Raw genomic sequence first — 20,605 nt, 5'->3', positions numbered from 1 at the left:
TGTAAGGCAATAAAGGATTTCTGGGAAATGATATATAATGAAGTGAAAATAAATGTTTAAAATAACTTTTGTCAAAAACCTAGAAGCCTTTTTATTAGGAATTATAGGTACCGATATCCGAAAGGAACAGAAAATACTCTTTATGTATGTGACAACAGCAGCAGAGATACCACTAGCCCAGAGATGGAAAGAAGAAAGAGTCCCTACCACAGAGAAATGGCAAGCCAAGCTGTTAAGACTACGCAGAAATGGCAAAACTGACTGAAAAAGCTCAGGGACCAAGAGGACAAAAACTTCAAGAATGGGAAAAGTTTATAATTTATTTAGGAGAGCACTGCACGCAGATGAAAACATCAGTCGGATTTTAATCTCACTAGTAATGTAACAAACACTATGGACAATATGGGTAGATATAAAATATAGATTATGAAATAACATGCAGTTGAAAATGTTGACAACAGGACCCATGGAGGGGATGGGGAGGAAGTCTCGAGATTCAGAGAAATCTCTTTATATGGAAATGTATTTGGTACAGTGGTACCTCAGGTTAAGTACAGTACTTGTAAAATCAAATAAAAACGATTTTGAAAAACGATAGTTCAACTGTGGAAGTCGCTCCCACAGGAAGCAGGGATGGCCACCAACTTGGGATGCTTTTAAAAGAAGAATGGACAAATTTAGGGAGGACATGACTACCCAGGGCTACTAGCCAGGATAGCTCTGCTCGGCCTCCATGGTCAGAGGCACTAATGCTTCTGAATATCCACTGCTGGAAACTGCAGGAGAGAGAGTTGCTCTTGGGATCAGGTCTTGCTTGAAGGTTTCCTAAAGGAATCGGATTGGCCACCGCGAGAACAGGATGCTGGCCTGATTCAGCGGTCTTATTCCTATGAGAACTTCACACAACACTGCTGAACTAGAGTTGACCACAAGATGTGGCTGCGCCAGCTACAGTCCAAAACATCTGGAGGGCTCTAGCTTGGGAAAGGCTGCGTTGGAGCTATCCTGCCCTTACCAAGTATTGTGAAGGTGCACTTAGTGAATCATCACAAGCTGTGCTGCTTACATTTCAGGGCCAAGTGACCCACCAATTGGCCATCTCTCCTTCCCCATCTACACTGATGTTTAAGCTACCTACCAACTGAAGAAAACACCTATGGCTGATAAGGTACAAACATAAAAGCCTGCTGGATCAGGCCAATGGCTGGTCAACCAGACCTGTGGGAAACCCATGAGGAGCATTTGAGCACAAAAGCCCTCTCCCCTGCTGTGTTTTCCAGAAAGTAGTATTCAGAAGCATTGCTGCCTCCAACTGTGAATAATTAATAATAATAAATAATAATAATAATAATAATAATAATAATAATAATAATAATAATAATAATAATAATTTATTTATACCCCGCCTGTCTGGCTGGGCTTCCCCAGCCACTCCGGGCAACTTCCAACAAAATATTATAATACTATAGTCTGTCAAACATTAAAAGCTTCCCTAAAGAGGGCTGCCTTCAGATGTCTTCTAAAAGTCTGGTAGTTGTTTTTCTCTTTGACATCTGATGGGAGGACGTTCCACAGGACAGGTGCCACCACCAAGAAGGCCCTCTGCCTGGTTCCCTGTAACTTGGCTTCTTGCAGGGAGGGAACCGCCAGAAGGCCCTCAGAGATGGAACTCAGTGTCCGGGCAGAACGATGGGGGTGGAGACGCTCCTTCAGGTATACTGGGCCGAGGCCGTTTAGGGCTTTAAAGGTCAGCACCAACACTTTGAATTGTGCTTGGAAATGTACTGGGAGCCAATGTAGCTCTTTCAAGAGCATAGCCATCCCAGCTAGCAGCCCTCAATAACCCTCTCCTCCTCCATGAATTTGTCTAATCCTCTTTTGAAGCATCTGCTGTAAGCGATCACTTCCTCCTGGGGGAGTGAATTTCATAGTTCAACGACAGCCTGCAGAAGCTTCCGCTGCGATAAATCCATCAGCCTTTCGAGAAAGGTTCCACAAGACTTTCTGTTGCATTTTAAAATAGGCAGTTTAGTCTGCAAAATAATGAAAAAAGCCCAGCCGGTGCAGAACATGGCAACGGGCTTTTGCTCGGCGGAGCTTCTTAGAATGCATGCAGAACACTGACGCTGAAAAGAACTGCGCTGGCTGCCAGTTAGCTACTAAGCCAAGTTCAAGGTGCTCATTCTGGTATTTTAATTGAGATTTTATGGCTGCGTTTTGGCTTTCCTTAAAAGAAAAAGCAATATACACATCCTTTAGATATAAAATAAAATAAATCTGCCTTGGGAACTCTGCTGGAACCTCATGACGCAAACCGTCCCCGTCCCGTCCCCCCCACAAAAAACATAAAAGCTGCTGCATTTAAGACAAAATCCAGGTAAATATATATCTGCTACTGCCAGGCCCAGATCAGATCACCGCTTATCTTCCAAATGGCTCCAAGCGTCTCCGTCTGCAAGAAGTGCTTACGTACTATACTTTTATCTGGCTTTTTGGACAATTATCGCCTCCAGCTGTGGCTCGCAAATATTTAACAAGAGAAGGAGAAGGTGGTGGTGTCCTGGCATTAGGCTTACACACATAAAAACATATCAACAAGGAGGCAAGATGAAGAGGGGGCAGGGAGTGGAAGAAAAGGCCCTTGAGAAGGTAATCGACAGCTCTTGGCCAGGGCTACCAATTTGCTACGAAAGATATAGGCAGCTGCCAAAGGAACAATAAGGTGACACCTCTTTATTTGGACAGACTAACAATTGTGAGCAAGCTTTCGAGCTGTCAAAATTCTTCTTCAGGCATAACGTTAAGCAAAAGGCAGGAGACGGGATAGAAAGAAAATGCTGAACAGTCCCAAAGCTTACAGATGGGTAGCCGTGTTGGTCTGCCATAGTCAAAATAAAAAAATTCCTTCCAGTAGCACCTTAAAGACCAACTAAGTTACTTCTTGGTATGAGCTTTCGTGTGCATGCACACTTCTTCAGATACGAAAGTCCCAAAGCTTGTCGTTGATGAGAGATTTAAGACAGAATATGGGAGAGACTAAGCAGACTTCAGATTATCTTCCTTGGGGTGAAGTTTGTCTGAATCAAGGCTCATAGATAAACTTGCCCCTCACTGACTATGGACTGTAACCAAGAACAACCCTTAAGTCAGTGTGTTGCTTAACTGCAGCTCCCATCAGTCCCAGTGAGTAGGGTCAGTGGTGGGGGATCACGATGGGAGTTGTAGTTCAGCAACATCCGGGAGCCAAAGGTTCCTCCCCATGCCTGACTTAAGTTAGAGGCATGCAGAACGCTGATGGGGACAGGAGAGGCAAATGGTGGAACACCACAAATCAACAGCCAGTTTTGAATGCTGAGGAATTCTCAAAAGGGAGAAACAAGATAAATCTGTGTATGTTGCAGGACCGAGGAGAAAAACGAAGCACCAGCTCTATTCAAAACGCATGCTTGTCTGGGGGAATGGGTGCGCCCAGGCAAGCCTACTGCGCGGTGCCCAATATTATTCATTGTTTTCTATCGGGCCTGTCTGAGAATGTGATGGAAGGACGCACCCCGACAACGGCCTCACTGGATTCAAGTTCTGTCTCGTTCGGCAATTTCTAACACCAGCCAGGCTGTGCGCCTCTGGGAAACGCACAAGCAGCCCAGCCGCAAAGGAGAAAAATCACCTTCCTTTTGCCCTTAGCATCCAGTCTTGGTAAACTTCCTTTGTACACGGAGGTTCCACTTAGCTATTGGGGGTGATGGCAAGAGTTTGCTATCCTTCACGAATGCGTAAGAACCCAAGAAGTTGAATCGGGCCAAAGCGAGCCCACCCGGTGCAGCAGCCGGTTCTTGAAGTGGCCAACCAGATGCCCCGATGGAAAGTCAGTAAGCTGTTCCCGAGCGCAACAGCAACTCTCTCCTCTTGTGGTTCCCAGCAACAGGCATTCAGAGGCACATTGCTGCCTCTGAGCAGAAGCAGAACATAGCCATGGCAGCTCGTAGCCACTCAGAACCTTCTAAACACCTTCTGAAGCCATCCAACTTGGCAGCCATACATGTGGGAGTGAATCCCCGTTTCGCTATGCCTTGCGTAGGGCTCAGAAGAGCCCTAGTGGATCAGGGTGAAGGCTTGTCTAGCTCAGCCTCCTGATCTCACAGGGGCCAAGCAGATTCCCCCAGAGCAGCAAAAAAAAACTTGTGTTCCCCCCACTTGCAATTCCCAGCAGCTGCCATTTAGAGGCCTCCTGCAACCTGACAGTGGAGGCAGAACATAATATCTGATTGTGCCTGCAGACATGCATTTTTGGACTCTGCAGCAGCTGAAGGAAGGCTGAAAAACCAAAACTGAATCTTGACAAGACAGAGAAACTGGGGGTGGTTCCTGGGTCTGGGAAAATAGGTTCATCCTGCTCTGGTGGGGGTTTCACTTCCCCAGACAGAGCAGCTACGCAGAGAGTGGGGCCCATCAGGGCAGCTCAATTTGCCCCCCAAACAAAGTACTGGCCCATGATATCATCAGGCAGCGCTACAAGACAACACTCAAGGAAAAAGTGGTGCTGGTTTAGGTGGGGTTGGAAGGAGGCAAAACTTCTTGCCTTGGCTGGAGACCTTTTCAAACGCCTACTTTACCCAGGTTAGACATTTGTCACCTTAAAAGAAAATGAAAACGAGGGGGAGGTTTTCCAGGCTGGGTGCTTAGGGGAGATTCCTGCTTGCCACAGGAGACCAGGAAAGTGGGCCCATTGGCAAGGCTGGTGCCAAACGGTTCTTGAGAGTGTGAGTTTCCTTGCAGGGCTCCTAGCAACAGTACAAGCTGCTCGGGGGGAAATCCCCTGCTCCTTGTTCCTTTCCGCCTTCCCATCCCCATGCAAACTCCCTAAGAGCCAAGATCAGATTTCGAAGATCGCAGCCAAATTGGTGCTGGGGTTTTTCCGCCTGTCCCAACCCCAGGATGAAAGGAAACCCCGTGACCTGCCTTCGACAGCCATCGTTCGTCTCCAATGTCAGACAAAAAAGCTTCAGCTTCACTCTTTAATCTGCTGAGATAAAGATCCAAGGTGGAGGCAGCTCCACCTTGGAGACTCATCAACACAGGGATAATTGTAAGGTTAGGACTGCTTACCAGTCCTGTTCCTTGCTGGAGGATTTTTTGGGGGGGAGGCGGGCACGGTGGGAGAGGAGAAAAGATAACAAGAAGCTCAGTAGCCTTTGCTACTGAACCACACCAGAATAGAATCTAGCACTGTGTGCTGCAGAAACCCAAGTCTCGAGAACCTGAAGGCTTTTTAAAACAGCCACCACCACCCAGTTTCTAACTCTAACGCCAGAGAGGGAACTGCTTGCGTTTCTTATGGATCAGAGGAAGGGTGTCAAGCTGAGATTGTGCCTAACTGTGCAGAGTCAGAAGTCCTCTCCCAGCTAGTTCAAAAGTGTATGAAACTGCCTTTAGAAGTACCTGTGCGACGCTACCTTCAGTCCCCTCCTCAAAGCCCACCATTTCTGCAAAGCCTCTGCTGCAACCTCTTAACCCCCACAATCCACTTTAGCCAAATGCAAGCACATGCAGCTGGAATAATGACATACCACTGGATTATGGACTGTTTATCTGTACAGTGTGGAAAAGTTCCATGCACGTAGATGGTGAGATATACATAAAAATAAAGAGGTTAAATAGGAACATAAGAAGCTGCCTTATACCGGGTAGGGCCCTTGGTCCATTTAGCTCAGTACTGTCTCTGCTGATAGGAAGCAGCTCTCCAGGGTTGCAGGAAATGGAGTCTTCCCCAGCCCTGCCTGCAAATGCCACCGGGGACTGACCCTGGGACCTTCTGCAGATGCTCCACCTAAAAAGAAGATCCTAGTCCTCATGGTTCTGAACAAAGGACTACAGTAGTTTTACAGCGGTACCTTGGGTTACATACGTTTCAGGTTACAGACTCTGCTAACCCAGAAATAGTACCTCGGGTTAAGAACTTTGCTTCAGGATGAGAACAGAAATCGCACAGCAGCGGCACGGCGGCAGCAGGAGGCCCCATTAGCTAAAGTGGTGCTTCAGGTCAAGAACAGTTTCAGGTTAAGAGCGGACCTCCGGAACGAATTAAGTACTTAACCCGAGGTACCACTGTAGTAGGAATCTGCCTTATATCAAGTCCCTTGTCCATCTTGCTCAGTAATGTCAGCCCTGACTAGCAGCAACTCTGGTTTCAGGCAGGGGGTCTTTCCCAGCCCTGCCTGGAGATGCCAAGCTAGGACCTTCTGCATGCATCTGCTTTGCTCCACCCACTGAGCTACAGCCCTTTCCACAGCCATGGACACCCTCAGTTAAACCCTACTCTCTCCACTTCAGCCTCTCTAAATCTGAAACACAGGGAAAGCAAACGGGACCCACTCTAGAGGGTTGTCATCAAGGCTCCCTGAGCCAATATATGTAAAGGCTTGGACGTGGGTAGCCAGCATGGGGCCCTCCAAATGTGGTTGGGACTCCCAGCTACCCTGAGCCAGCGTGATCAATGGTCAGGGATGATGGCAGCTGCGGTCTGAAACCACAGCATCCAGACAGCACCACGCTAGGTACCTTTGGGCTAAGAAACAGAACTAGCGAGGTTGTGAGGTGCTGGAAGACTCTGAGCATAAAACCGCCCTGTACTATCAAGCACTTTGCAAAGCAGAACTGAGCAGCAGGCACAGCCTGTGTCACAGAACTCTGATTGCCCATGCCTGTCCAATAAACAGACTGATACTAGGAGGCTGAGCTAGGGAGATGGGTCATACGTGGCAGGACGGAAGGGGGGAAAATCCACACCAAAGGCCGTCCGCTCTTGGCTACAAGTTTCAGCGCCTACCTTGATTTACAAACAGGCGTGTGGGGTTGCAATATTTGCGTGCCACTGGAGAGCTAGAAGAGCAAACGCCACACAAGAAGAAGCCAACCCCCACCGCCTTGGGGGAAGGAGGGTGCCGGTAAACGCGCAAAACAACAGATCAAAAGGAAACAGGAAGTGGATCTCTCTCTTGAGCACAGCTGCCCTGGTGAGATTCCAGAGCACACAAATGAAAAAAGGAACATAAATATTTGCAGCCTGATCTTCAGTGCCAGAAGTCAAGAGCCTCCGAGTAAATGTCAGGAGGAAGTACTCTGAAATTATGAGGGAATTAAGAACGGCCTCTCCAGCTCATCCATGTTGGGAGCACTAGCGATGACTCTTCCCAAATGCCAGGAGTATCTCCTCTCTACTACAATTCGCGAGTTCCTCCCTTCCCTGTCGCCAGAGTCTTTTGCACATGTTTTGAATTCCAGAAGAGATTGGCAATCCCCACCCAGAAGGCCGCAACTTACAGAAAAAGACAGGCGTCGGAACGGACTGATCGTGTCAACCTCCATTTCATCCAGGCGCAGGGAATTGGCTCTGGGTCAGAGCGAGCTGGAGCATAGCTGTTCAACGTCAAACTACGTTGGGTCCCGAAGAGTCCCACGTTCAGCCCGCATGCCGGCAAGAGAGATACGCGTCCACCATAGTTTGGTTCAAAAAGGAGCGAGAAATCCCAGGCTGGCTGGCCAGTGCTGTCTCCCGACAGCAAGGGGGAATTGAGAAACTCCTGAAATGGGGGGGGGGGGGGCTGGGAGGGAAAGTCAGGGACCTTCTTTGCAAAGGCTTAAGAGAAATCTCTGTGCTGGGACAGTGACGCCGCAGTGGGACGGTTCGGCCTTTGAGCCCCTGGGATCTCCCGACATGTGACCACCAAGCGCTGCTTGCAAAGTTTTGACGTTTACCTGGCTTGCTCCAGCCTTTTATGCTCAGCCGGGTGACTCAGGTGCTGGAGGCTGCTGGGCGGAATCTGCTGAGGGAGGAGGGGCGGAGGGGGAGGGAGGGACATGCACACACAAACAGACACTCCAGGGAAGAGAGAGGGAGACGGAGACACAGAGAGGTGGAAAAGAGCACTTACCTTCTTGTACGTGGTTTCGCCGGTGGAGTCCACACCCCTGTGGCCTTTCTTGATTGTCTGTGAGGAGTGCCCAGAGGCGCCTGGCAACTGGAATCGGAAGCAAAGAAGAAAAGAGAAGGGGGAGGGGAAATACAGGCTTCAGTGAGATTTTAAGTACCATCCTGTATGTTTCAAGACTCACCACCCCTGGCTGACAACGGATGATAAAGCTTCAGGGGGCTTGATTTGGCCCATAGGGTTGCTAGTTGCCAACCCATGGCATAAGCAGAGGGAAAGAGAGAAGGGACTTGGCACACGTGGGATAGCTCAGTTGGAGGAGCATGGGACTCTTAATCTCAGGGTTGTGGGTACGAGTCCCACATTGGGCAAGAGAGTCCTGCCTTGCAGGGGGTTGGACTAGATGACCCTTGTGGTCCCTTCCAACTCTACAATTCCATGATTTGGGGAGGGGCCAGTTCTAGCATCTGTTCTAGAGGCATCCATACACTTTATAAAGCAATGGGGCTTTAGAACAGAAAGAGAGGACAGATCCCTGCCCCAGCTGGCTTACAATCCAGACACTGATTGTACCCTGGCAGGAGTCCTTTTCCCTCTTATTCCCCTTCCAATTTATTAATGGTGGTACAGCCACTGGGGACTGCCTGGCTGGCACTGACCCATGACTGGGCTTCTCAGCGGTGGTTCTCCGCTTTCGAATGCCTGCCCTGATGAAGTGTCCCTGTCTCCCTCATTACTGACTTTTAGGAGGAATTGAAAATCATTCATGTTAATGTTTTTAACATTTGATGCTTGAAGAGATATTGTTGCCGACAACCCTGAGATCACTGTTTTTATAAATTTTTTTTTAAAAAAAACTTTATGATATTTTAAACTATATTACTGATGTGTTCACCACTCTCTACTTTGGGAGGGAGTGCAGGACTGTAATAACAACAGCAACAACAGATACAGAAGGGGAAAGGGAGGAAAATTAAGGTGGGGTAAACAAGAGAGGAATGTGCTTTTTCTTTTCTTTTCAGAACAGGAGCAGGTAGAATCTAAAAATTCCACATGGGGGAGGGATAAATGGAGTGAGATAGCAAAAACACAATTATACCTATTTAGTACTTGAGTTGCAGGAGGACATGGAGACTAGGGACTGTGCAAGAATTTCAAGAAAATGTGAGGTTTAAGGGGGGGGAATACACAGCAGCACCCAAGTGTTCTGGGAGGCATTTCTAGGGGTAATGGGGCAGCATGATGAATAAACTGAGGGAGCAGGGGGCCTTTGGACAGCTGTGGGGGGTGGAGCTGAAAGAGTGGAGGTCATAGGCAGGGCTGTGTTTAGCTGCAAGAGCAAGGAGACACAGAGGGGAGACAAGTCTGATGTGAAAGGTGTGCACTCAGCATCTGATGTTTTTCTGCTCTGGAGAGCTGTTATAAAGCAGGAGGGAGCCCCAACCTGTCAGGAAGAGAGCACGGATGGGTTGCATGCACACGAAAGCTCATACCAATAAAAAACTTAGTTGGTCTCTAAGGTGCTACTGGAAGGAATTTTTTTATTTTGTTTCGACTACGGCAGACCAAGACAGCTACCCACCTGGAACTCGGACAACTGTGTCTTTCCCCAGGAAAATGCACGCAAATATATCCCTAAGGGCAAAGACTGGGCTCCCACTCTGTATTTATATAGTGATACACGAATACATCAAATCAAGTTAATATTCGGAATCCTTGGCCTAAAATGCCTGCTTATTTGGGGCAAGATATTCTGTGCACTGAACATTCCTCTCCTGCACACGGCACCCATATAGAAAACTGATGGTTAGCAAACTGATTCTAAGAACGCGGAGCTTTCCGAACCCACACCTGCAATCCTTTGAATGCAGTTGTTTTGCTTCTTGCGTTGTCCTCCCCCACCCCACCCCCAAATCGCAACTTACCTCGAGCGTTTTTTTAAGTGTTGCTGTCCCGGGTGTCCCTGGAAGAAAGAAAAGGAAGACGTGAGGAGCTCTGCTATGAAACAATTTTCCTAGCTGCTCAAGGAAAACCTTGCCAAGCCATAAACCTTGCCAGGTGGAGAGCACTGCAACTGGATCAGGCCACCGGGGGGGGGGGGCATCTAGCCCAGCACCCTGTTCTGCTCTATGAGAAGCCCACAAACAGGATCTAAGCTCAGCAGCACCTCTCCCTGCTGGCCATTTCCAGAAACTGGAACTCAGGGGCACGCTGCTGAGGATCCCAGAGATAGCATACATCCATCACAGCTAGTAGCCATTGATGGCCTAACGCGCCACAAATCTGTCAGCTAGCTTGCTTATTCCGTGTATATCTCAACTTTTTCTCCATGCATCTTTGGTGGTTTACCTGCTTCTCCCCCTCCTCATCCGTCTCCACAACAACCCTGTGATGTAGATTAGACCCGAGAATGAGTGAGCTGGGGATTCAATCCCTGGTGTCCCTGGTCCTAGTCCGACACTAACAATTACACCACACTGGCTCCCTCAGTTATTTCCCTCTTCCATCACAGGGATATTGCAACAATGGGGTCTTTTTGGGGGGGATGAGAAAGAAAATGGCACCCTGGCCTCTATGGAGAGCAGGCAGGATAGGAATGAAATATGGAAATAGAAATGCCCAGGGAGAACAGCACTGTAACTATAAACGTACAGAACTGTAGCATTGGAAGGGACCCCAAAGGGCCATCTAGTTCAACTCCCTGCAATGCAGGAATCACAGCTAAAGAATATATTTAGCCAATACGTAGTTGTGAGGTCAACAACTGGCTTATCACAATGTCACCCCGGTCTAACTCTGTTGCCCGAAGCATCAAGGAGCATCAATACCGGACTCAGGCTCAACCGGATTCTTCAAATTCCTCAAATCTTGTGTAAACTGAGGGACACGCACAACAGAGATATGACTCAGCCAGATGCCAACAGCTTAAGTGCTTTTCCACACACAGAACACACAACCCAGCTCACTGCGAATCCATCTGGCCCAGGCTCGGCAAGCTCAGTGACAGAAACTCAGATATATAAGCTAATCACCTAATGGCACCTTAAACATGGGTTGCGGTCGCCACAATGGACTGTCTAGGCACCATTCCCATCCCGGAAATAATAATAATAAATTATTTTATTTATATTACTATTATGATGATGGTGATTTCTATATTAATTTATATTTTAAAGAACAAATCTCGAAGTGCTTCACATATAAACCATCCCAGACCCTGCGCTGCTCACCCGAGGCCATTCTTCGTGTGCCTCTTCGTGAGGACTGGAGAGCGGCAAAACGAGAACGGGCCTTTTTCGTAGTGGCTCCCTGTCTGAGGACTGCCCTCCCCAGGGAGGTTCGCCTAGCACCTTGTTTATTTATTTTTAGGCCCCCGGCAAAAACGTCCCTCTTCAGCCAGGGGCTTGGGGTGATTCAGATTCTACAGCCTTTTAAATGTGACTTTGGGAAGGGGGTGGGATTATGGTTTTGGTGTTTTGGTTTAATTATCTACTTGGGTTTGATCTTGTATTCCGTGAACTGCCCTGACATCTTTTGAGGAAGGGCGGTATATAAATTTAACAAACAAACAACACATGAAAAAATCAATTCAGAATAAAACAAATTCACGCTTCAAGGAAATATTTCAGATCTTTCTCAGCCGACCAACAGGGAGGGACGGTGCTGGGAGCTGTACTACAACGAAATCTGGAGGACAGCTGGTTAGCCACCCCTGCTTTAGGGAATGGGTGAGGTGAGGAGGAGGAGAGAGCAGTCTGCTTCATAAGGGCTTTGCAATTGTGGAGCGCACGTCCTCAGGCACAGAAAGATGTATGACACTATCCAGAAGAGAATGCAGCATTCCAGAGTCTCTGTTTTTTGCAACATGAAAACAACATTGATGGCAGCCCTACCAGAGGACAGGTATCATGGCTGCCAGTTAGCCACCCCTGGCCTAAGGTAGTCCTGGGTGGAACACACCAGCGGTGGCCGGGGGCGGGGGCGGGGGGGAGAGAGAGCGCAGGTACCATCAAATATTAAACAGGCAGTCTCAGGCAGATCAGCCCGAATTTCTACCTGACTTGATACTGTATTTATTATATTCTCTGATTTGCATCGTAGGTCCTTTGATGACTAAAATGATCATTTGTTGCCCACAGGAGTAGGTTAATAGCTTTCCAACACATGCAAATAAATAATATAAAATGCCAGGGTACCCAATGCTGTAAGATGTTGACTTCCCTAGGAGTAGGACCCCTTTCTTCCTCAAGATGGATTTTGGGGGTAGGAAAGTGGAGAAAGGGCTTTCTCAGGGGTCAGGCTCGAAATCATAGTTTCCGCCCACCTTTCCCAGTGTTTTCACAATACACATGTGGAATGAGGCAGCTGTGTAGCATGCACTGAAATCCCACACGAATGCAGAAAGCCTGTGGCATATAAGCACAGACTTCAGTTCCTAAGAAACTGTTGGGCTTTTTAAAGCACGTTCCTAGACCTCATAGTTACAAAGATATGCTTCAACACATGCAGGAACACTGCCCGGCTGAAAATCAGCAATATAGGTGGCTGACTAGGCTTTCTATAGCCCATGTTTAGAATTATTATTTTTTTCTTTTTGAATGCTGCAACGTAGGAGATAAATATATGTATATCTCTCATGCGCAACCTTAGTTTGCATAAATTATACAAGTCACAGAACATAGCTTTTCTCTGTGCAGACAGCCAATGGGTTTTAGGGTGGAAAATACGCTGCACTTCTCACACACCTGCCTCACAGCTCCTAACTCAACTCAACGTGACTTTGCCAGGCCTTGCCCTGCATTCTCACAGCCACCACCCATAAGACCTGCATAACTTTTACCCTACCACTCAGTAGCCGCCAATTATACTGGTTGGGCCCGCCCACCGTGGTCATGGGCAGTCAATGAACGCAGCTGCATTCAGCTTGCTGCCAGCACTCTCTCCTTGGAAGGCGGCCTGAGACAGGTTCCGGTATATGCGCTCAGAGGTTCAATCACACTCTTGAACACTCTTCCCTCCCCGCACATCCTGTGCTCCCAAGAAAAAGGGTGAATCATCAGCCTGCTGGGTTGCCAAGCATGCTCCGTCATGCAGAGATGTGTGACGGGATTTCGGCAAGCGGGAGGCTGGCATGAACAGCAAGGAGACAATCTGTCGAGGGTTCAGGAGAAGGGCGCTCCTAAGAGTCCAGCTTGCTCCCTGCTGCCTGGAAGCAGCCCGGCAGCTTGAATGAGCCAAGTGGGTTCTCTTGGCTTCAAGGATGCGCAGGGGAAACTTCCCCAGGTGACCTCTCGGAGCTCGCTGTTCATCCCTGAGAATCAAACTCCAAATAGCTGCCTGCTTCTGGAATATGCACAGTTCTTTCGGCTCTAGGAGACATGGAGAGCATAAGGAGAGCTCTGCTGGATGAGACTGAAGACCCATCTAGTCCTGTATCCCATGTCATAAGGCTTCAAAAAAGACCTCAAGAAGGGCACAGAGGGCAAAAGCTCCCCTTTCACCTCCCCCAGGCTCCTGGTCTTTCAGTGGCCTGTGAACACAGATGGGCTAGTGGGAGTCGTAATCCGAAACTGCTGGATGACATTAGTTTAGGGTGTACAGGGAGTTGAAAAAATATTAAGGAACTTTCAAGCAAAAAATAAAAAAGCACCCCCTAGTGGACAAGGGAAATGGCAACAGCAATTTTTACAAAGCCTTAGACTCACAGAAACATAAGAGTAGGAAGGACTAAAATTTATTTACATCACAAACTATTAGTCATGTTGTCAACTTGGACTACTCCATTCTCATACAGTGCAGTAATATCCTCTTTACTTAACAAGAATCATACAATAAACAGGTCCAGTAAAGAAGGATTTATGAGGAGAGAGTGATTACTCATGAAGGAGGCAGCCTAAGAAAAAGACTTGGTTGCCCAAATGTTTCTTAAAAACCCAGCTACTCTGCAGGAGGCTACTCAGTTCATTTCAGGAGAACATAAACCATGGAAAATAACAATAAGAGGCCCAGGAATGTATACAAAAGGGAGTGGGGTGAAAAAGGCTTTTTAAAAAACCCCAATTATTTTCTATTTGGGCAAGCAACAGTCAGCACATCTCACTTGCGTGACTAGTATTCACAAAGCAGAATGGAAGGGCAGCCCAATCAACCAACACTTTTACCTATGGCACTCTTGCAGTAACGAAGGATTGTTGGGGTTCGGAGAAGGGTCTTTATGGAGCCTTCTGCCCAAGGTTTGAAAAATGTCATTTTTACTGGGGGCTGGGGGGGGGGGAGGAGGAGAACAGGCTTCTGGCCTCACCCACCATATGTAGGCAAGGCCTGAAGCACACAAATATTAACTGAAATAGTTTAAGTAGAAGCTAACCTACTATGATAAAGGGATGCGGGTGGCGCTGTGGGTTAAACTACAGAGTCTAGGGCTTGCCGATCAGAAGATCAGCGGTTCAAATCCCTGCGACGGGGTGAGCTCCTGTTGCTCGGTCCCTGCTCTTGCCAACCTAGCAGTTCGAAAGCACGTCAAAGTCAAGTAGATAAATAGGTACCACTCCGGCGGGAAGGTAAACGGCATTTCCGTGCGCTGCTCTGGTTCGCCAGAAGTGGCTTAGTCCTGCTGGCCACATGACCCGGAAGCTGTACCCGGCTCCCTCGGCCAATAAAGCGAGATGAGCGCCGCAACCCCAGAGTTGGCCACGACTGGACCTAAACTCCTATGAAGATTACCAAACATTCAAAGGAGAGAAAAAGTAATCATGGGAGATTTCAACTTCCCCGATATCTGTTGGGACTCAAACTCTGCCAGATTGCAAGGTCTGACAAATTCCTCCAATTTCATCTCCCAGAACGTGGAAGAACCAACCAATAGGAGGACTTCCGGGGTTGACGCGATCTGGGAATGGCGGATTCCCTCCGAGCTCCGGAGGGAATCGGCTCAGCAGGGGACGGGTCTTTGCCGTGCCGGCGACACGGGGACCCTTAAAACCGCAGGCGCGGTGCCTGCGGACTGAAGACTCGGCGGGTGCCTTAAGCGCCCCCCCTGATTCGCGAAGAGCCTTTTTAAAGGCTGCGGAGGGGATACGGGGGGTGGCGTGGCACTGAGAGTCCATCGCTACCTCTGCTGAGCGAAGCCGCGAGCCATGACCGGAGAGCGCTGACTTCCTTCCTTGAAATTCGGCTGAAAAAACAACCCGTGAGTAATTTGGACTTGGCTTTTAAGAAATTTATCCACTGAATTTGAGACGATCGGGGGATGTGCTAAAAGGAAGTCCGCACCCCCCACCTTGCAGACGATCTAGAGCAACGAAAAAAGAACTAAGCTGGAGTGCCCACCCTGTAAAGGGTGAGTTTTTAAAAAAAAAGACAGTAACTTCCAAGATTTGGAAATTTTGAGCAGGAGAGAGGAGTGTTGGATGTTTTGTGTTCTGTTGTAAACAACCCCCCCTCCCGGGCCCGGGAGCGTCCTGCTTTGGAGCTGGTTTAAGAAGTGCAGAGTTTGACAGCTGTCAAAGCTGTCAAACGGACTGTTAATAGTGGAAAATTGCTACCTAAGTTACCTCTGGATTAAAAAGAGTTACAATTGATCTAAAATTGTTGGAAATAAAGAAACAATAACAAGACAAAGGACTGTTGGGGAAAAGAATACTAAGTAACCAGATTCCCTCTAGAGGGAATTCTGTGGAATTACAATGGCTGTGGATGGAAAGATACTGGGAGAAATCGAAAGGATGTTCTATTTGGTTGGAATCTTACAAGAGCAGACTACGGCTATGAGTGAACAATTGATGACCTTGACTTCTGAAACAAGTAGTTCTGCTGAATGTAACGAGGACCTCAATGAGAAAGAATCCACAGCTGAACCAGAAATGATAATAAAAGAAGAGGAGAAGACAAAACAAGAAAGAGAAGAAGTGATGTGGGAAAATACAGAGCAGAAGCTGACGCCTGTGGAATACAAACAAGGAGATTATTGGAGCAAATCTACTATAAATCCACGAAAGATGCAGAAGACGAAAGTGGAGGTCCTGGGAGTCTATGAAATTAAGGAATTTAAAATAAAGAAATATAATCGGGGCCTCCACATAGACTCTGACTTTGATTACCTTCAAGATTCATGCCTTGTGGAAACTCTTCAGCAGCTGTTTGCAAATATGGGAAGAGACTTTGGATTGATGGTGAAAGAACTCTTTCGAGATGTGACGACTGGCATAAAGGATTACCAACAAGACCGGCGGAGAGGGACTGAAAGAGACTGGAGGGCCTCGGACGTGAGGAACCCGGGCTAGGAACTGTTATTTTGGACATGCTTTGGGAAGGGACGCAAACCGGGGATGGGAGGGAGGGAAAAATTAAGTTCTAACAACACTCATGATTATGGGATTTGGTTAAAAAGATCATTATTCAAGACAAAATGGGAAATCGTTGGAAGGGAATTGAGGTCCAACTTAGAAAAAAATAAATTTGGTTTGTTTTTATAAAAGGACTAATATTAAGACAGGGAAATGCCAATTTGCTGACATAAATTTGGAAATGGGGATGCAAGGGAGGGGGTAGGGGGAAGTCAATGACCAGGGTTAGGAAATAACATTTTCGGGAAAGTATATATGTTTGTTGTTGTTTTCTTATTTTCTTTTTTGTTTATGTGTTTATTTGTTTTTTGTGTCTTTGTTTTTGTCTATATAAAATGTGAAAACCCAATAAAAATTTTATAAAAAAAAAAAAAAAAAAGAAGAACCAACCAATAGGAAGTGATTGATGAAGTAGAAGTGCTGGGAAACTTAGAAGGAAGTGATCATGTTCTCCTGGGTTTCAGGATACAGAGGCAAGGGAAAACCAAGTGTAGTCGGACATGCACTCTGGACTTTAAGGAGGCCAATTTCAAAAAGCTGAAAAGGTTACTGGGTGTGATCCCGTGGTCAGAAATACTCAATGAAAAGGGAGTCCAAGAAGGATGGGAGTTTATAAAACAAGTAATATTGAAGGCCGAAATGCAAACAATACCAACAGGAAAGAAAAATGGGTGGCGTCTAAGAAAACCAGTGTGGCTGCATAAGGAGCTCACAGATGAGCTGACAGTTAAGAAGGGCATGTATAAGAAATGGAAGAAAGGGGAAATTGCAAAGGAGGAGTATACACAAGTAGCCAACAGTTGCAGGGGGAAAGTCAGGCTGGCTAAAGCTCAGAATGAGCTCAGGCTTGCAGGAGAGGTTAAAAAGAATAAAAAAGGTTTCTTCGGCTATGTCCGAAGTAAGAGAAAGAACAAGCAAGTGGTAGGTCCTCTGCGTGGGGAACACAGAGAAATACTACTGGGTGACAAAGAAAAGGCGGAACTACTCAACACCTAATCTGCCTCTGCCTTCACCCAAAAGGAAAGCGATGCCCAACCTGGTGATAACAGAACAAATTATGTAAGGAGGGAGCTGCAGCCCAAGATAGGAAAAGAGGTAGTAAGGGAACACCTAGCTACTTTAAATGAATTCAAATCTTCAGGGCCTGATAAGCTGCATACAAGGGTTCTAAAGGAGCTCGTGGATGTAATTTCAGAAACTTTGTCTACTATCTTTGAGAATTCTTGGCGAACAGGTGAGGTCCCGACAGACCGGAGGCAGGTAAATGTTGTCCCCGTCTTCAAAAGGGGGGGAGGAGGAAGACTCAGATAACTACTGCCCAGTGAGCTTGACACTGATACCAGGGAAGGTCCTAGAACAGATAATACAACAGTCTGTCTGTGAGCATTTAGAAAAGGATGCTGTGATTACTAAGACCCAGCATGGGTTTCTCAAAAATAAGTCATGCCAGACCAATCTGATTTCTTTTTTTGATGAAATTACGAACTTAGTGGAACGGGGAAATGCTGTGGGCATAGTTTCATGAGACAAAATCTCCCATGATATTCTCATGAGGAAGCTGATAAAATGTGGGCTGAACTAAGTACAGTCGTACCTTGGATGCCGAACGCCTTGGGACCCGTATGTTTCGGCTCCCGAAAGATCGAAAACCGGAAGCGAGTGTTCCAGTTTTTGGAAGCCAAATGTCAGGCGCTGCTTCCGACTGAGTGCAGGAAGCTCCTACAGCCAATTAGAAGCAGCACCTTGGTTCTTGAAGGGCTTAAAATTTGAGACCCAAGGTACGATCCAAGGGGATTTGTAGCTGGTTGACTGACTGAGTACTCATTCATGGTTCCTTGTCATCTTGGAAAGAAGTGGCAAGTGGGGTGCCGAAGGGTTCTGTCCTGGGCCTGTTGTCGTTTAACATCTTTATAAATGACTTGGATGAAGGAATTGAGGGGGGTGCTCATCAAATTTCCAGATGACACCAAACTGGGAGGGATAGCTAATGCTGCAGAAGATAGAATAAAAATTCAAAATGACTGTAACAGATTGGAGAACTGGACCCAAACAAAGAAAATTAATTTCAACAGGGACAAATGTTAAGGTTCTGCACTTAGGCTGGAAAAACCAGATGCACAAATATAGGATGGGGGACACCTGGTTGCCCAGCAGCACTTGTGAAAAGGATCTAGAGGTCTTGGTGGACCACAAGCTTAACATGAGTCCACAGTGTGATGCAGCAGCAAAAAAGGCTGCATCAACAGAAGTATAGTGTCCAGATCAAGGGAAGTAATAGTGCCACTCTATTCTGCCTTGGTCAGACCACACCTGGAATACTGTGTCCAATTCTGGGCACCGCAAGTTAAGAAGAATATTGACAACCTGGAACTCGTGCAGAGGATGGCAACCAAAGTGACCAAAAGTCTGGAAACCAAGCCTTATGAGGAACAGTTGAGGTAGCTGGGTATGTTTAGCCTGGAAAAGAGGAGACTGAGAGGAGATATGAGAGCCATCTTCAAAATATCTTAAAGGCTGTTCCATGGAAGATGGAGCCAGCTTGTTTTCTCCTGCTCTGGAGGGTAGGATGAGAACCAATGGCGTCAAAGGAGATTCTGACTAAACATCAGGAAGAACTTCTGACAGTAAGAGCTGTTCAGCAGTGGAACAGACTCCCCTGCCTTGGAGGTTTTAGCTGTCGTGGATGCTTTAGCTGAGATTCCTGCATTGCAAGGGATGGGACTAGATTCCCCTTCCAACTCCTGTGCTTCTTGCTCTTGTCAGTTATTCAACTTTCAAGCCACAGTGGCTCTCCTCCAGCCAAGGTTTCACACATTCCCCCTTTCATTGGTAGTGAAAAAAGAAAACTGTGGTGACCAGAATGAAACACCTTCCTCAAGGCAGATGGGGAGTCTTGACCCCAACTTCATACTCCATCTCTGAAATTCAGTGCAAGGACAGCAACCTCTTTGCTCTTTTCTCTAGCACTAAAACTGGAGGCAAGAGGTGACTCTTGCCACAGCCTCATTCCAAGCACCTCTGGAAACACAGCACAACCGCAGGGTCGACACACGGCCACCTTCTGGCTCCCAGGCTGAAAAGCGAGAGCTGCTTATGCTTGCCAGAGGCTGGGAGGACACTAGCCATGGCAAGGAGAGTTGTGTAATAATCCAGCAAGCTTGACAGAAATGAAAAGCGTGGACATCAGCCGATACCAGCAGGCTTAGAGCTCTAGTGCTTAAAAGCATGGAGGAGTGTTGCTCAAGCAGAGGAGGAGGAGGGTGGCTGCTTCAACACAACATGCAGCGAGGTTGCGAAAGCTATTTGGAGAAGATGTGTCCCCACACTGGCATCCTTGATCTTGCACTTCACACCAAGTCTGTGCCTCAAGGAGCTGCAGAATTGCCACTTTGTTAGAGGACGGAGGCAGAACAGAACAAACCACCTTCTCTTACCCACACATTAAAATAAATAAAAATGAACTGTATTTTGAACAGGGGTGTAGGACCGCAGACCTAGGGGCCAAATGCAACCCACCAGGCCTCTCCTCAGGCCACACCTCCTCTCTAGCCACACCTCCTCTCTTCAGGCCACACCCTCTCACCAACCCGGCTTCCTACCTGGCTGGAACTTGACTTGACTGGATGGAAGGCAGAGAAGGGCCTGCGAGGGTGTGTAGGAATTTGCTCCGCCCACTCTTGCCTCTGGCCCTGCCCACCAGGGGCATTTGGCCCAAAGGCTGACAAAGATGTCGCCCTCCCCTCCAAATATAGAATGAATGCCACAAATGGTTCAGACATCAAAAGAGGACTCGTGAGGCAGACATTAAATACTGCATAGGTACGACGAGTGGGTGAAAACCATTGACCTAAATCAAAGACGGGGTCCTGCGGCCGTCGGCCAGACAGGATCGAGAAGAGGTCATTGGCTCTGGGCTCTCTGTAAACCTTCCAGAACATCATCTGGAAGGACTACTGGTTCCCAACCTGATGTGAACAAAACGTGAGCTAAAATGAGAACTTCTCTACCACGACTGGTACAAAAGGAATGACTCATGGTTCTGGGAGAGAATGTTTTACCACCAGATGGCCACAGGTTTAATCTCTAAGAAACCCCAGGGAGCAGTGGAAGACTTATTTAAGAGACTTGAGAGATCCTCTGCAAGCTGTTGTTGGATCACAGATGGGGGAGAGCATGTGGTCCTCCAAATGCTGTGGGATTCCAACTCCCAGCAGCCAGGCATGACCAGTAGTCAGAGAGGGTGATGGAGAGTTGTAGTCCAGCAACATCTGCAGGGCTCCACAAGTGCCCCAATCCTTGGGAAAGATACAAGAATGCAGGCAAAGGTAAGAC

The 20,605-nt window shown here is 47.4% G+C and overlaps 1 protein-coding gene across 9 annotated transcripts in view; it reads right to left on the bottom strand.

The window, feature by feature from the left end:
- Positions 1 to 20,605, bottom strand: part of PIP5K1A (phosphatidylinositol-4-phosphate 5-kinase type 1 alpha) — a 47,327-nt gene that overhangs the window by 20,345 nt on the left and 6,377 nt on the right. For 8 of the 9 annotated variants that reach the window (XR_014214253.1, XR_014214254.1, XM_082202201.1 and 5 more), the window contains exons 2-3: positions 9,854 to 9,891; positions 7,932 to 8,018 (exon numbers count right to left, since the gene is read on the bottom strand). Coding sequence is in view for 7 of the 9 variants with exons in the window: in XM_082202201.1 (XP_082058327.1) it covers positions 7,932 to 8,018; positions 9,854 to 9,891 (125 nt within the window). In the remaining 2 variants the exon portion in view is untranslated. Of the gene's footprint in view, positions 1 to 7,320; positions 7,820 to 7,931; positions 8,019 to 9,853; positions 9,892 to 20,605 lie in introns of those variants that run through there. The other variant, XM_082202202.1, reaches the window with a different exon arrangement.

This window comes from Podarcis vaucheri (assembly GCF_965113315.1).
Source record: "Podarcis vaucheri genome assembly, chromosome: 16".
NCBI lineage: Eukaryota > Metazoa > Chordata > Lepidosauria > Squamata > Lacertidae > Podarcis > Podarcis vaucheri.
Note: the sequence above shows the minus strand (reverse complement) of the source record. Positions and strands in the feature narration are given on the sequence as shown.